The sequence below is a fragment of the Fulmarus glacialis genome, unplaced genomic scaffold (genome assembly GCF_000690835.1).
Source record: "Fulmarus glacialis isolate BGI_N327 unplaced genomic scaffold, ASM69083v1 scaffold47027, whole genome shotgun sequence".
Taxonomy (NCBI): domain Eukaryota; kingdom Metazoa; phylum Chordata; class Aves; order Procellariiformes; family Procellariidae; genus Fulmarus; species Fulmarus glacialis.
Window position 1 is genome coordinate 9,016 of NW_009222231.1, and position 17,949 is coordinate 26,964.

The 17,949-nt window shown below is 37.9% G+C and overlaps 1 protein-coding gene across 1 annotated transcript in view; it reads right to left on the bottom strand.

Moving 5' to 3' along the window:
• Positions 1 to 1,413: 1,413 nt before the first annotated feature.
• REV3L (REV3-like, polymerase (DNA directed), zeta, catalytic subunit) overlaps positions 1,414 to 17,949 on the bottom strand; it is a gene marked incomplete at its 5' end in the record, with an annotated part of 46,680 nt that continues 30,144 nt past the window's right edge. The window contains 10 exons of the mRNA XM_009581384.1: positions 1,414 to 2,567; positions 5,054 to 5,263; positions 6,708 to 6,954; positions 7,856 to 8,046; positions 8,916 to 9,053; positions 10,862 to 10,976; positions 12,070 to 12,179; positions 12,852 to 13,058; positions 13,933 to 14,041; positions 15,095 to 15,339. Coding sequence (XP_009579679.1) covers positions 2,427 to 2,567; positions 5,054 to 5,263; positions 6,708 to 6,954; positions 7,856 to 8,046; positions 8,916 to 9,053; positions 10,862 to 10,976; positions 12,070 to 12,179; positions 12,852 to 13,058; positions 13,933 to 14,041; positions 15,095 to 15,339 — 1,713 coding nt within the window. The remainder of the gene's footprint in view (positions 2,568 to 5,053; positions 5,264 to 6,707; positions 6,955 to 7,855; positions 8,047 to 8,915; positions 9,054 to 10,861; positions 10,977 to 12,069; positions 12,180 to 12,851; positions 13,059 to 13,932; positions 14,042 to 15,094; positions 15,340 to 17,949) is intronic.

The following is a 17,949-nucleotide window of genomic DNA, read 5'->3' on the forward strand; positions in this document are numbered from 1 at the left end:
GAGGCCTGCATAGCATGAATGGAGCAACAGCCTGGAATGCCAAGGTGAGAGCAAAGGATCCAAAAAGCCGTGGCAGGAAGACAGAGGGGAACTCCCATAGTTACCTTGAGTGGTACCATGTAGCATCGCGTCCGATTGATACGTGGAGGCCTCTGTCTGGATGACATCTAAATTTTGAGTCATCTTAGCGAGCACTTAGAGCCTTCAATGTCTTCATTCTGGCCTCAAACTTGAAATGGAACTTGTTCTCCTTATCCCCTAAAAGCATGCTTTTAATAGCAGGGGCTGCCCTTAATAAAATGGTTAAAGCAATTTAAGATTAAAACAGATCTAGGACATTTCCAATGATGAGTCCAGCTCACAGCAGTTCCAGACATCCTTGATGTTCAAGGCTGTAGCTTTCCTAGTTCTTGGATTTTGGTGTTCCTCGAGGCTTCTTTTTAGACAATGAATGTTAGTTTTTACATGTTTAAATTTCCTTCCAAAGTAAATTGCTTCCTGGCATATACAGTTAAAGCGAGGATCTATTTACAGTGCCTTTTAAGTTAAAGATCCTCCAGAAAGCTTAAACACTTAAACTTACATGTTTACTTGGAAGTAAACCATATTACTTTACTATTGCCTTGCTTATGCTAGAAAAGTCATCTCTGTGTTGAGGACAAGAACTGTGGTCCATGGATTAGATTAGATACTTGAATCTATTAAGAATCCTATTTTTGTCCATAAAGCCAGGACCGGGTTGAAGATGAGCACCTGCCCGTTTACTCCAGTGTTAAAGGGAACCTCTTGCAGTTAGGCATCACTTAGTGTTTTTATTTATCCCTGAAGCAGTGCCAAATGCTGGATTGTACCGCAAGCGCTAACACATTAGTCCTGGCATTTGCACTTTCATTCTCTATGTGACCAATGCTAGAATGCAAGAGTAGGCAAAGTTCTGTGCCTTGATGGTTTTTTTTAGTTACTTTGCATAAAAGCGCATTGCAATCTGTGGATGTTCTATTACATATTTAATAGTTTCTATTCTGCTTGGTGTGGGTTTACATTGTACTGTATAATGTGAAATTTAATAGACTGACTTGTATCTTGAATGTAATAAATTCTTAACTGGAGAAGGCACTCAGGTTCCTTGATGTAAATAAAGTTTTGTTCTATTTTTCAAAGCTACTCTGGACTTCTAAATTTAAAACTTACTCCTGTTTTGACTAATGGAAAACTGGGAAATGTTTCTCTTCTGGTTTGGGGAAGGCCTCCAAAAACTGACATCGAGGTTTTAGATCCCAAAGTTTAAGCTGGAAACTGAACTGTGGCTTCTTAACTCTTATCTGAGCAGTCTTGTTTACATTACCATGTGTGTGCCAAACAAGGGAAACAAAGGTGTCTGCAATTGAGGGTAAATATAAAAAAAGCACATAATTTTTACCATATCATTTTATTCAACTTTAATATGGTTTCCATTATTAACTTCTAAAACAAAATGATTTCCAGTTTAGAAAACAATGCACTGACCACATAATTCCTTTTCCATTTTATACAGTTATACAAATATTCTAAATACACATTTTGTCAAGATGGTGGCAAATAAGATTTAACTGTACAGTACATAAGGAAAGAAAATATTTTAAGCATATTTAGAAGCAATAGAAATGTCTATACAAAACAAGCAAAAATGGAATAAAATTTTATATTTAAAATATTGCAACAGTCCCACAGGTTTGTAACAAAAATGTCTTTGCACAGTTCCTCACAATGCCCCATTAATAGCTAAAGCAAGACAGCAATTTTTAGAAAATAATGTTTCAAAATGCTACACATGATACTACTGCTTGCACAGTCTGATCAAAATAACAATCTACTTGGAATCAAGCAAAACTTAGGAGGAGATATACCAACCAACTTTAAAATCATCTGTATAAAAGTCATTGCACGTTATTTTACTCAGTTGTTTGAAAAGTAAAAAAGTGTATTTACAAAATATTTCGCAGACAAAATTATAAAGTGAATGGATAATATATAAGTAACACGTCTTGATACTGACAGTTCAAGAACACACACTAATGGTTTTATCGTTTCAAGAGGTTTTCAGTGCTCCTTCCTCCAGGAAGTAAACTTGACTTCTACTTTGAAATGGATTTACAAGATGTTACACATAGCTATTTCAACATCAGCATTATAAAACAGTATGTTAGAAACATGAAAGAAAGAAGAAATTTGTACATCTTAAAAAGTGAGCTATTCATAGATCAACAAATGTATTTTTGTTTAATTTAGTTAGGATAAGTGTTCATTATTCTTCAGATAATAAACCCAACAGTTAAAATGGAAATCCTGGACTAGATGAGAATTGAAAAAGCACCATGCACAATAGTCTTAGTGTGGTAAACACTGAAGAAAAAAAAAAAATAGCACCTGGAATCCTGTAACACGGTTTAAAACTGGTCAAGTAGCTGGCGAAGATACGGCGCCTTTGACAGTTCTCTGCTTACTCTGGAGAGCTTGAAAAGTACTGGACAGTTGAGGGAGACACACTGGATCTGTCGATCAAAGCAGCCTGTACAGTTCTTGCATATCTAGATTAAACGTGAAAAAGCAGAACAGATTATTTCGAACTTAACACAAGCAAGGCATAAATCACTTGGGACTACTAAGTCCTCAACGTTTTATCAGCAGAACAGGCACAGCCCTACCAGCACCAAGCTCTTCCCCAACATGGAGGGAGGGAGGGACCCAGAGCAGCTCCATTTGCTGCTGCAGCCTCTCCGGCCGCTGCCAGACTGCTCATTTTGCTGCTGGTGCCTGGCCGTCAGGCATCGCCCACCGTGAACTGGGCAGAGGTCAACAGCTTGACTGTACAGCTCGGGCTTCAATCCTGCTAATTAACTTCTATTCGTAGGTGGTGGCACTTGGAAAAATAAGGTAAGTAAGTTGAGTGGATTTAAGTGGGGCAGTGTGTTACATTCCTGATAAACTTACCCTGTATAAAAGCTTCCTAGTGAAAAAAGACAAAGCTGTTATTCTGCAGTTATTCTCTACACAAGAAAAGGACTTTAATAAACTACTCCTGTTTCAAGATAAGCTTCAATTAGAGTTTTACTTTCCAAGTCAAAGTTAATCAATCCCAAGACAGAAATACACAGGGCACGCAGGTTCCACTGCTCTACTCCTTCATGGAACTACTCATTAATGTAGTCAATGCTGCTTGAAAGTACTTTTAACATGAGATACCTGATGGAATAAAATAGCAGCAGGCACAGTTTTTCCAAAGGTAGCTACCTTTGCTTTGCTATTTTATTTTTAATCCGTTCCAGTACCTGCCACCCACAGCATTTTTTCCAAAAACTCAGAAATTTGCTTCCAACCACACTTGGGTTTTGTAACATCAAAACGTTACACAATGCTATCCTACTGTTTGCATAGTTTGAACAAGTCAAAATCATATCCTTTGCTTTTAAAATTAGTTCTTTTCCTTCCTTCCACGTTAAAATTATTTGGGCACCAGCGACCCTCTCAGCCAGACCTGTATCAGCACTGAATCCCTGCAGACCAGAAACTCAAGCTGACAATAGCTGGAAAGGAGCAGCGCCTCTCGGCCAAGTCCCACAGGTGGCACCGCAGAGGATACCAGTCCTCTAACCTGCAACTGTGACCAAAAGGAACAGGATTTGAACGGTTTGTTCCAGGTCTGGAACCACCAGAAGAGCCTCAGAAATAAGTCTATCCTAGTCCTTTTGAAAGAGGCTGTGGCTGGTTTGAATGCAAGGGACCAAACTAAATGGTACTCGAGACACTTTCTAAGTTCAATTTGTGCGGAGTGGAGAAGTCTATGGCCTTAATCTACGGTACGTAATTTTTAAGTGTGTTCTAAAATAATGTGTTATATCAGTTTTCTGCTGGCTCCGGCATGTTCATAATCTAGGAGGGCCAAGAATTTAAGCTGTGAAGGATATATACATCTTCATATTAAAATAAGACAGATGGTCTTACAGAGAGGTTGAGTCATCAAACACTGACTAGAACAGGATCCCAGACCTTGCCGAGCTGTTGCATGTTGCAGAGACAAGGGAATGTTCTCATCAAACCCACTGATCCTTCTGTGGGGCTGGACCAATCTGCCAAGTTCTGGTTTATTCCAGAACAAAGGCAACGTAAAAGGTCCAGAGCAGCACAGGAAAACTGCAGGACATGCATCACCTTCCTTTACTGTCATTTACAATGCAGATCAGAGCAAATATTACAAAATACAGCAAGAAATAGAAGTCCACACCTTAGTAATGCAATATTTATGAACAGTGAATTATAATGGTTTTCTAGCAACAGAGCCCCATGGGAACCTATAAAATCAATGCCTAGACTACAGGAACATTTATATCCCTGCAATTCAGACAAATCTTTAAAATGGTTCACGTGCTAATGTTAAAAATCAATTTTAACAAAAATATTTATTAATCATCAAATACGACAGTACGAAAATGAGGTGAGGATATGCATATGTTTCTGCAAGGGGAGGCATTGTGCTTTGCTACAAGATACTAATGAGCACAGTCAGCTACCCTCTTAATTGACTTCTAGTTCAAGGCAAAAAAACAGCTTGGAAAATTCCTATCCAGAGGAAAGGTAACAAGAAAACTCCCAAGCTACAACACATCACATTATACATATAAATAAATAAATTTTCTGGGACAAATGTTTTTATTACTAGAACATCATCACTTATCTTAATACAAAAAAAGTGAATCTTTCAAACTTTTACAACTCTCCATCACTGTCATTATAAAAAGGCAACTACAAACAATGTAAGATACTCTTAAAAAACGAAGAAAAGGAGAACAGCATCTTCTGTTCTGATCCCCCCTTTGCCTTCAGTTTTACACAAAGCTAAGGAGAGTAACAGCTGCTACGCTGCCTTCAACAGCAATGGGAAAAGCAAACAAGCTATAACACGTTTAACACCCGGCTTGTACTTCCCATTTCTGTTGAGGGTATTCAGTAACACACTGCTTTGAAATTTCAGCCCCTGTCTTTGGCTGACAGACATCTGACAATGCTTTAATCATACCTTGACCAGCTGTTCTTGCTTACGCTCCAGCTCTCGGATTTCTTGGTTGAGAATCACTGCCACATGCTGTGGTTGGCTTCTGCATTTATTACAGATCCCATACTGGGTCAGTTCATCACACACGGGACAGTGTAAAGTTGTGAAATACTGGGAGATTGTGCCTTTGCGTCCTTCTAGCTCACTGCGGGCAGTTGAGGCAGCTTTTTGAATCTGTTAAAAAACAAAACTAAGAGGTAATGAACTTTCAAGAGAGCAGCTTGCCTTATTCCTAGATTACATAGCCTATCTTTTTTAAAAGGAATATGAAAGTGCAACATAGCTTGCAGGGCGTGGGTTCAATACACAAATTATTAACATGGATCGCATCACTCTGAAGAGCGTAGCACTTGCCCTGAAGCGATACACTGAACTCAGCCACACCTATTTCATGGGGAATCTCACCAGAAAAGAGAAAGAGTAACCAAAAAAATCCTCAGTCCATGCTAAATTCCTGATCTCATCTCAAACTCTGCCTCCTGCAGTTGTTCCTTTGTAGGTGCTGATCTACTTCACATCCAAACGTGCCCTGGCTGCAGCCCCAGTGGCTGCCTTCCGGATCCTGCCTCCCCTCGCGTTTCTGTGCTGGTGCAGACCCGGTCACAGAGCTGCCACTGTCCTTTGGTCCATGGCTCTAGCTCATGCTCTGATTTCCGTGGACAAAGCTCCACCACTGCCCCCTCGCCCAGGGAAGCTCGTTCTCTGCACTTGCTCGTGGTGCTGCATGACTTAGCTTCGCATGATCCTTCGCTCTCCTGCTTCAAACACCCTGCTGCTCTGCTCCCTACGACCTCCTCAGTGCTCCCTGGCCTTGTAGAAAGTCAGGGCTCTTTTTGCCTTTTTAGTTTCTTGGAGATACTTCAGGTGAGTGTCACAATGCCATTGTAGGGCAGAAAGGTAGAGAAAAGAAGCAGAACTGAAGTCAATCAAGGCTATATTAAAAGTCTGCAGTGGGAAACATGAGGTACTACTATGCTGCTGAAGTCTACACTAAGCAGAGTAACCGAACTACACAGATACACTGTCTTTCACCATCCCTTTTCATCAGAGGAATCACAAACTAAAATCCAGCTATCTAACACTTCTCTTCCTGCATTCTCAATGATTTCCTTAACTTTTAGGAAAGTCAGTTTTGGATATAATTAGTTTAAAATTTCTGGTGATACTGATACAGATTTTTAAAAAAGCATTCCAAAAACCACCTTTTCTATAAAGAGGAAAGATCTCCAGAACATCTTGGAAAAACAGGAGTTCCAACTTCTACTAGTGAGAGATTTAAAAGGTGGTACAGCCAAATAGATGCACACACAAGTACTGCTAAAAATATACAGTTATGGCAAAATATTCTTTTAAACTGTGGAAGGGGTCAGAAGATAGAAGATGACAGTACGATCAACCCTGCACAGAAGGGCTGGCCGAAAAAAATTTATTTACGAAGTGAAAAAAACCCACACAGAAGACCTAAGAATCAGGTCTGCACGTTTGGGCACCAAACACTGCCTTGTAAAATAACCTTTGCTGTTGCCTCATATAAACCTCATTCCATTAAAAATCACGATAAAACAAAACACTGTATAGATGCACTGCGTTTGTAATCTGTTTGTTTTCAAACACTTACCCGTGGCAACTCATGGTACCAGCTGAAGACGTCTATGCCAATAAGTGAGAACACCCTCGCCAGCGGTGGCAGAATTTGTTTGGTAATATAGTATGTAGCATTCAGCCTCAGGTTGGGATCCTGCAGTACTTCAATGGGCCGCCTCACCAGCTGTATCAGGGGCAGTCCGGGCATGCCATACACAATGACATAGGGCACTCGCTCCCCAACTCGTGGTTCAGAGCGACGGTCATAGGCAAGCATTCTCCTGTTTAAAAATAGCCTTTATAATGCATCCAGAGACAAATTCATAGTTATTTCATTTGCTTGTAAAGTTCCCCATCTGATATATTAGTAGCTCTCCAGACGACTGAAGTTAGTGTCTATTATGAAGCACAGGATCAAGTTGTTTCATTTTTGATTTGTCTCATGATCAGACCCAAATTTTAGAACTTGGAACATGAGCCCTAAAGATATGTCCTGTTTCAGGTCACTTGGATTTGCATGCAGGTTGCATTCTAGCTACCCCTTCTTTAAAGAAATATTTTAATAAAGAACAGCCAGGGTACTAAAAAGAGCTCAAGTACCCAGAAAGCAAAGGACGATTCAGTTTGAAGCAGGTATCAATCCAGGACTTGAATTTTATTTTATTTAAAAAGCATGGCTTAATTTGAAGACCTTTTATATTAAGCAAAGTGGCAAAATGTGCCAGCTCACATTATCTATTACTGATAAACAGTATCAACAGCATGAAATACTAACTTTAACTAAGGTACTTTTTAAAAAATGAAAAATTATGCATGGTAATGTATTTCACAGCACTGAGAGACATCACTATTACAATTTTTAACATATCTAATACCCGTGAGTGATGGGCAATGTTGGAGAGTCAAGCCCTTGTACAAAAACCAAAGCATAAGTAACAGCAGTGAACCCACCGTTACAGTGTCCTGACAAGAGACTTTACTCTTGAACATGTGTGGCTCTTCCAGGACTACGAAATGGCTTTCTAGAATTATCTGATGACCGATCTCTCTTCACACACAGAAGAAAGTCAGAGCCAACTGCTGCAACAATACCTGAAGGAGAATCTCACTGCTACCCATAACTTGGCAGTACAAAGGTCAAGAGAAAAAAGATCTACGATTAGCACTTCTTAATCTCATTACCTGGTGATTTCCAGGGCTGGTACACAGGATCCAGGTCTGTAAGCTGAGCTCCCTCTGTACTCTTTTGCAAAGATGAAGTCTTGCATGCTGGCTTTTCCTTCCAGTAACTTCATGCATTGATTCTGAACGTACTGTTTGATCTGACTTATGTCCCGTGTTTCAAATAGCAGCTTGATAGAACACTCAAGTATCTTTACAACCAAAGGAGAACGGTGAAAAAGACACGTAAGAAATAATTAATTCAAAATAATTCAGTAAATTATATGGAAATATTAAAACACTGCTTAGAAAAAGAATCAGTTGTGAACTAGAATGTTAATATAACAAATGGTTGCATTCTCTTCCACTCAAACACATTACTGGGCAACTTCTTCCTCAAGTTGACACATCTTTCATGACATTATCCATACTCCAGCGCTAAGACCGTTTCAACAATTACAGAGGTTTTCCAGAGTATGAGAGAAGATGTTTTTTCCTGTCATCTAAAATATTTTGCCATGACTTTCTGACTACCTCAGCAAACAGAAGAATTGGGATTAAAAAGAAAAATGGAAGTTAATCCTCCTAAGTGGTTACCTTTCTTACTGGCATAAAATTGTTTTGACTTGATTAAGAACGAGAGCCTTTTCTTTTTAACTCCCCAATACACAGCTTAAAATAAACAGGCAAGGAAGTTTATCTCAAATGAATTCTTAGCTAAATTAGATTTATGTAAGTGAGCTATTTAGCAGACACATCAGTGTGCCTCACTCATTTTGGAGTAATACTTACTTCCAGTTAAAGTGAACTGGATCAAGAATGGTCTTCTAGAGAACTTACATGGGGCTGACGGCTTTTTATGAGGTTTTTAGGGGCTGAAAGATAGTAGTTAAGATGGAAAGTGCAAGTCCCTGTAATGCTGTGCAAGATCTTCAATTTATCTTTCAAATGGCTCATACCAGAAAAACAGACTGAGTCTCAGACAACTCTCAAGGACTAAAAACTCTGAGAAAGGACAAATATACAATGAAATAACAGAATACTATCATTTCATTGAGGAAGAAATGCATGAGTATTTTACCTTGGAAACAGCAGGACAGGAGTCTCTTCTGACTGTCTCTATGCCTTTTGCATCAAATACTGGGTCCTTCTGGTCCAGTGTTTCATACATGTAACCCACATATCTCTTTTTAGTTTGCAGGACACATGGCAAGTAGACCTGGAATGTTTAGAAAGAAGATAGCCCAATCTAGCATGTGTTGGGAATATAAGGTGGCTCTGAACATAGAGAGTTTCCTAAGGAATACTTTGCTTTGTTGTTGGGGTTTTTTTGGGGTGTTTTTTCTGTATTGTTTGTTGTGGTTTTGGTTTTTTTTTGTTGGTTTTTTTTTTTTCCCTTCCAAATCATTAAAACCAATAAACTAGATCAAAGGACTGTTAAAGGATGGCTGAGGAAGTTGGGATTCAGTGGTGTTCCATTCTTAAATCACTTTATATTTCATCTAGCTGTGAAGGCTAAGCAACCTGAAACTCAGATGAAAAGTGACACAAAGTATAATTTGTTTCGAGTACCCTTACTTTCCTGGACTGCATCTGTCAGCATTTTTAATGTAACTGTATTATCTCTCTTTCTTAAAAAGACAACAACTTCATTTTAAACATCAGAGAAGAAAACTTCCTCAGTAAAAGTAGTGGCTTTGAACTTTCTATTTTCAAACCTCATCTAATTATGAGATGCCTAAAATCAGTTAGTATCTTGATTCGGGGAAAGCATGCTTTTTAAATGCCTATGCTTGGAGAATGGTTTCCTCATGAATGGATTTTTAGGGTCATGGTCTCTTTTGCTTGTTTTCTCCAACCTCTTACTTCATTCTTGATTAGTATTCCTTGACCAGTTCTAAAAGAATGCGGAACAATTTCTTCCCAGTATTACTAGGATAACACCACATCTTCCTGGCTCTCATGGAAGAGGGAGCAGCGATTGCCTCAGGCTGAAGAAGGTCCTGCACATAGGTGGTCCCACTTCTTGAACAGATGCTCCAGCTTTGAGGCATTTTCCTCTTCCTGTGCTAGGAAGCTAGCCTAGGAGAGTACTCAATATTTTGACGCACAGGTGAGTAAGGGCACTTGAAGTGAAGCACCTGGACATCTTCTCAAGTATATCCTTGCACCTAGTATTTTTTTCTGGCTATTTACTCCTTCAGCTTAATGACACAGATTTGCCTCAAAGTGGGAAGGGTGCCTGTACATTAGTCAGTGAGGAAAAGTTGCTGTGCCTTTCACAGGTATCTTGACTTTTCTTGCTAATATTTTTCTACTGTATTTTCCATGAAAAATGGCAACTTGCTTACAAATTCTGATTGAACCTGTTCAGTCAGGTATGTACTTTGAAAATATCTAGAGCACCTCAACTGATTGCTAATGACTTTCCACTTATAAACTCCAACCAAAATTAGTATCACATTGCCTTGCTCTTCTATAAAAGGCTTACTGTCATTAATACTTCTTTCTAAAAGCCTACTGAATGGATTTTTATGATTTTTCATTTTATATGTATATGTATCACATGGACATATCCTGAAGTGTGCTAAGGCTGGCTGAAGAATAAACATCAGGCTTGTAATTAATGCACTTGAATCACTTCAAGGGATAATGTACATTTTCTCTACCAAGTTGCACACATTGGTTTGATTGTATGTATAGCACACAAAACTGAGGGAGACATTTCCAAAAATTGATGAGACAGGAATTTCAAATTGCCTGGTACTGTCAGCGCAACAGGCCACCAGGCATCCTGATGGGAAAGTAGGAATATTTATTTTTGTGGTTCATGCTGTAGTGCTCCTCTGACAAGGTGCCCGAGGCATTAAGGAGCTTGCAATATACCCACAGAAACAGTACAGCACGACTGTTGTATATCCTTATGCTACGTCAGTGTCCAGAAAAATCTTTTATCTTAACTTTTTTTTTTTTTAGTATAACAATGTTTTCACCCAACACACTTGAAGCAAAACATTCTCCTTTTACCTTTTCAAACTTCAGTTTAACAGGTTTGGGGTTTGTTGCTGTTACAGCTTCAGCAATCTCTTGACCAATCTTGAAAGACTGTTCCTTCGTGGCTCCTTTCAAGAGTACAAATATACTACGAGAAATCAGACATAGGAAATAAGCACAAAGCTGTTCAACATAGTTCCTGAAAGTCACAAGCGATAGTTTCCTGGTGGCAAGGCAGGGATGTTGTTATCAGTTCTGTTCTCTTCCTTCAGCTAGAAAAGCCAAAAACCTGAGAAACTTCAGTGTTCACAGTATGAGATAAGGAGTGCCAAAGGCATGACGAACGCTGTGACTCTTTGGTGAGGCACGACAAATACTGTGACTCTCTGGTGAGGCAGGGAACGTGACTGCTCCCAGGCACTGCAAAACTCGAGTTCCCAAGACAGAACTGTAAAGAGCTCTGGGTACGCCCTTTTTTCCCCGCTACGGGAAGCAATTGGATTTCACTTCCTTTCTCCAACAATTTTTTTTTTTGATGAAGCTACTATGAATTTAGTGTCTTTGAAATTTCAAGTCTTTCATCAAATCTGGCTGAAATCTGTCACTGGATTCACAAGCTATCAAGGAAGGACAGCCAGACAAGCTTTGTTTCCCATGGCTGAAAAATTATCCAAGTCTAGCACCAGAGATGGATACGCCTAGAGCATGGCTATTATATAGATGGAAGACTGACTGAGAAAGGGGAGATATTTATATGATGTATTTCAGGCAGCCTAATCATATCTTTGTATGCTCTAGTGGCTGCTTCTGAATTGTATCTGCTTTTGAAGCTTAAAATAGTGCCTTCCTCTAAGTATCAACGTGCAATGCCTATATTATAAATAGTCTGTTTTCCAAAATAAAAATGGCACTAGAAACAGTCACAAAAATACTCATTCGATAAATAAGACTTATATTAATCCACACCTGAAAAAATATTATTCCCCACCCTTCTGCTCCACATAATTTTCAAAAGAAAAGAAACCCTCAAAGTGCTTCCTAAGAGTCCTAAAAGAAATGCCAAGAAAATAAATATTATTTATATTATTTACTTTGTATATTCTGCAAGACAGTAAGCAACATCCCAAAGAGGGTCCACATTTTTCCATATCATAAATTCCCCTTGTTGAGACAAAAGAAAAATATATCTATGAAGAACTACTATGATTTTAAAACATTGTAAGAAACAGACCATTAATTACCTGTCAGTATCACCATACACAACGTGAGCACCCCATTTTTTTGTATCGTTCACCAGTTTTATAGCACGCTCCAATGTTTCTCTGGCTTTGTGGACAATGCTATCCCCAACCTGCAAAGTTAAAGATAAATTGAAAATCTTTATTCTACTGCTAAATACAATACTAGCTCTTGGTAAACATAGTCTAACCTTGCTTGATTTGTTTATGAAAATTACTATATTGAGACAATATATTTTATTTCATGGTTTAAATGCATATAATAAATAAAAAGCTTGCTTACATTACCCCAAAATAGCAAGAATTAAAGGAAAAGTGATCAAAAATTATTAAGAATTAAAATAAAGGAAAATTTGGTTTAAACTTCTTTAGGCATATTAAAAGTGTTAGGAGCAAGACAAGATCGCTTAGGATCATTTTCTCTAGTTTTTGGATTCTGCCGATTCCTCCTTTTATGAAAAACTATGAAAAGCTACAATGTATTATTTTATTTCCACTATTAGAACTGTAATCCAATCTACCTTTGGCGAGAGTTCTACAGAAATGCCAACTCCAAATGCTCTTTTATGGGAAGAAGAAAAATAAGATTTTTTTTTTTTTAAAAAAAAAAGCGTCACAAATAAATCCCAAGTTGCTGATTTCCAGTACTCCAAATAAAACCAGCTTTTATGAAGGTATTTAATTAGATTAAATATGTTTTAAATAATAATACTGTGTTATCTGACTATACTTTATTAATAGTATCTTTTCCACAGTTTTTCTGCATTTTTATCTGGAACCCTTACCTCAGTGCATGGCATTCTTCCAGAAAAATTAGCAGCAGTATAACCAAATGTAAAATTAGCTATAAATTTAAGACCCAACTGACGAGCTTCAAGCATTCGAGTTACAGCCTTGTCATGCTTGTAAGTCTTCATTGACTGTTTCACCATTATCCTAGTCTTCAAGATTTCTTCTAGCATTCTTGGCAGCACACCCTTTCTCACTGAAGGCTGCCATAAAGGGAACAAAGGAAAAAATTATGTTAAAAAGTCCAACCTAAACAGTTAGGAGTAAAAGCAAAACCCATAACTGTTAGGTAATCACTGTTAAGAAGACAAATTACTTAGCAAAATGCCCTAGGCACCAACGGTTTGGCTCTTCCCACAAATATTACAAGCAACCTAGAATACAGGCAAAGCTCTTAAGGGCAGGGTAAATAGCTTTTTGTTCTTTGTTTTCATCGGCCCTGCTAATACAATGTTCAGATAACCTTATTAACTAAAATGGGACTTGCATATTTAACTGTTAATTCTCAAAATGTTAAATGCTACAACAGTACTATCTTTTAAAAATTCTGCAAATATTCTTTACTTAAAGTTTTTGTTTTACATTAAATATATGTATGCTGGTGATTGGCTAATTATTTGTAAGAGCTCCAGGCCGTATTTATTAATTCATTACAAATCAGCCAGCAGTACACATCACATAAAATGAGAACAATAGGAAGCAAGTCAGGGAGTTTCATCTCCCGAACCATGACTCTTTTTCTAGGAAAGCGTTCTGCTATACAGGTGGAAGAATGAAGTGTTACACACAGATAACTACTGTTTGATCCCCAAACTGCACAAGTAAAATACAGTTTAATTACAGATGAAATAAGCCTTCAGTATAAATAAAAGCATAAAGACGACATTTTATTTTCTGAACTACCAGAAGTTCAGGTATCTGACAAGTATCAAAAAACATTGGGAAATGAGAGACTCAACCTCCCCCCTTCTGTCTGCTCTCAATGCAGCAAAATATAAACTACAATATCAATTTGATCTTAAACTAGTCAGCCAACAGGAAGTGAAAATGCCTGTCACAGAGCACCAACGTCATTACCTTGACAAAAGCTACTCCACTGGGTGACACTGTGATATCATGCCTAATCTGGTAAAGTAAGTCAGGAGGTACTCTGAGAGATGTACAGCCAAATTTGAATGCATCATATCTAATAAAAAGAAAAATTAAATATGAAGACAATTCATTCATTTACAGCCTGATCAAGCAAAAGCACCAACTCACAACAAAATGCTGAGCAAGGATAGAATCACAAGGAGCAAGGATAGAATAATGCCAGCAAGGATAGAATCACAATTATAATCTCAGGTATAAACCAACATACTATCATTTAAAATTTCTTACCTACATGCAAAAGGCTCTAGGAATAAAGTAGTAATAAATGGCCAAATTGCAACACACACGTAATTTATCAATTCTGTTCTGCGTTAATGCATTATTTTCAAATGCTGAGTTAGTGGAGGCATGTACTCGTACTGTAATCCCCTATGGAAACCATGCATGTTTACTAAGTAACACATTGCATATATTTTCTTCCTACAAATTCAGAATTTCAAATCACAAACTTCAAAACCTGATGGTGACACCTAGCAATCATCACATACATCTTCCCATTCTTCCAAATACTGTTTTATAGAGGTAATTACAATGAGCAATGAGATTTTTCTTCCATTAACATAATTACTGTTAAGCTCAATAAGAGATGCTACACAGAGTAACTCGTATCTTTTCATTTTGAATAGTTAAGACCAGAGTGAAATACAACTATTAAACTATTAAAAAAGAACAACAACAACAATTTGTTAACATACAGCGGAATAATACTAGTCCAGATTTGAAAATAGGTAGTGGATTTATGTAACATTTTAACTTATTCTGAAGCAATATTAAAAACTAGCATCACAATAATGAACAGGTGTACACACATGCACATACAGAGTTAGGTTTTTTTTTTTAAGCAGAACGAAGTCTAATTCTGTATTTAATTAAAAATACATATTGATGTGTATATGTATATATATGTGTGTATACACACACGCACACCCCCACATGGTAGATCTTTATCATCTCTATTGTGTAAGAGAAAATGGTGCTATTCATACATGCTCATTGTTTCCAATGACAACCAAGGGTTCTCAGTACTTAGAAAAGATGCTGAAGTCTCTACGGAATCAAAGTTTGTGAGAAAAGAATAACAACTTACTTTCCTAAGTTTTCAACATGTCCCAGGCAGGTTGAAAAACAGTAGTTGTATGCTATCACAATGGAAGGATATAACGACTGGAAATCTAACACAAGAACAGCATTGCTGTAGAAGCGGGATTCTGGCTCCATTATTAAGGGAACACATTGCAGGGCTTTCATTTGAGCTCGCTGCTGGACACTGGGTGTCACAGGAATATAATTCATTGGCTTTGCAATACGCAGCATCATAGACTCCACACGATACTGAAAAACAGTTTGGATATAATAATTGTAATTATAATTTCAAAACTGCAGAATAAATACGAGTGTATTAAAACTTTGTAAATACGCACTTACATTTCCTGAATTTAAAGTACGGACAACTAGTTTTCCAAAATAAATAGCCATACTCTTACTTTTAATATATATTTTCTATCACATATAGTGGAACTTTTCCATGCGTTTCCTCATCATTTAGTCCTAACCATTGAAAATCAAAAACTTCTATTTTTTTATCTATGGAAAAAATAAACATCCAGCTCAGGTTAAAAAAAAAAACCATCCAATAGGCTGCAACAATATATACGGACGGCCATGCTACAGTCAGTGAACGAGCATTTACTAAACTGCATTTTTGTTAGACTTGCAGAACATTGAAGAAAACAGTATAATATGCAGTTGACGACCACTTTCCACAAGCATCTGCACAGCAATTTTATTTCAACATTTCGGAAAACAGAGAAATGACATGTGAGTCGTGTAAGTTGATAATTGTGCCTCCAAGCTTTTGACCATAAGAAGTAATTAGAATATACTTGGCAGCAAGAGAACAGAGGGAAGAATTTAAGTCAGCCCATTTCAAAAGTCTGCTGCTTTGCACTGGGTATCATGCTTTCTCCCTGATGATACCACAACTAGTACAGAAAGCATAAAAAACCCCAAAATTTTAAGAACTTTCACCTTGTTCAAGACATTGCAAAATGTCATATGTGGAGGTAGCAACATGAGAAAAAACAGCCCTATTTATTTATCTATTATTCAACGCTTGAGTAAGGCTTTAAAAGCACTAATAGACAAGTATTCACTGTGTCCATTCACAATAAAAAACAAAATAGCTGAAAATTACATACATGGGTGGCAAAGGACTGAAAATCCCAAAATATCAAAGAACAATCCTATATAATCCTAAGATCCTGTGCTTTGCAAGCAACTAAATCACTATTCAAAAGCCCTTTGCCTGACACACTACATATTCAATCATTGTACTGAATGGGTTGGATATAATTTCTTTAACTTTGATGTTATAAATGAACTTATGGAACCAACAGCTTTAACAAGACCCTGCCACCTTACAAACAGGTTGGGGTTTGAAAGCGCAGTTTTGCAGCAGCATAAGCTGCTGCTGCCTTGCACTAATTGCGCACTAATTTGTGTCCGGTGAAGAGCTCAGATGTAGGATGAGGTGGTCAGGGACTGCATCTGGCAAGAGCTAGGTTTTTTTTCTAGTTGCCAGCAAGTTCTTCAATCATCTGACTAATAATCCGTATGTCTATGACCATCTCCTGTTAGATTTGTTTAGTCTACTATGGAATATTTAAGATAGCTTAATAAAATCAAAGAAAAAAAATCACCTTTAAAAAAGGTCTTGTAAAACTTAGTAAGAGATACAAAAATATGGAAAAAATAACTTAAAATATCTGAAATATGTTCTTATTATTATTCCATTTTAACATCTTTTTCAGCTAAGGAGAAAAGGAGTATCTTCATAAAAAGTAGTGATGATTCTTCTGAGTGAAAAAAAAAATTGTTTGAGGTGACTGGGAATTTTGCAGCTGCCATTTTTGTGATCTAGAAAGTTTCAATGGAAACAAAACATACATGCACAGAAGGAAAGACAAAAGAACAGTCAGGATAGAAAATGCAGCATGTTTCTGTTGCTCACTCCCACTCACAGCCATTTGAGAAAATGACAGGCAGAACAGCCTTTGCGGGCTGCAATCATGACAGTTTAAGCATATCTATGTTTGGCAGTATGCCAGTCCCACTCTCCCTGTCCCTAACTGTGCATTTCTCTTCCCTTGCTCCAACACCGGTACTTTTCTGATAACATGGTAAACCATATCAGGGAGCTAAACTGGCAAACACCTATTGAACGCCACTGTGGTTCTGCCGCTGGTGCCGCCCCGCCCCCCCCAAATATACGGCCAATACCAGCAAGACCGACAAGAACCTGCACTGGGTCAAGAGATGACACAGGCAAAGGAAAAAAGGTGGCAACATTTTAAAATTTGGTTGAATTGTTAAGGAACTGCAGCTTCAGACACTCCCATTTCTGGCTGGCTTAAGACAATGCTGGTCTGCTTAGGACATTAGTTTTTAAGTTGTCTTTTTGTCCACAGAAGTTGGCAAAGTAATCAATCCTGGTCAGCTCAGCTACATGTCTATCAAAACAGAAAGCAGAAAGACGGTAGGAAAGAATAATTATGGTAAGAAAGAAGACAACAGAAGAGCAGACACACATGAGTGAGAGTAGTCGTCTCTCGTTTCAGGTGCTGTTTAGGGCTCATGTGAAGCCATGAAAACAGTCTAGTTAGTCTAGTCACTCAGAACCTGGGCAAGGAAAGCCTTTGGTATTACTGGAGACTGCTGGGGTCTCAAAGAAAGAGTAGTTTAATTCTCGCTCTGTCCTGCTCCCCTTCCCTCTGATGCTAGTAACAAAATAACAGAACCACACACATCTTGCATGACACATGTACTTAATAAAGCCAGAGCCCTTCTTGTCTTATCAAATCTCACCCAGAGGTCTGCTTCACAGGAAATGTCACTTAGAACATATTTGATGCAGCTTTGTCTGCTCTGGAAGAAAGTAATCTC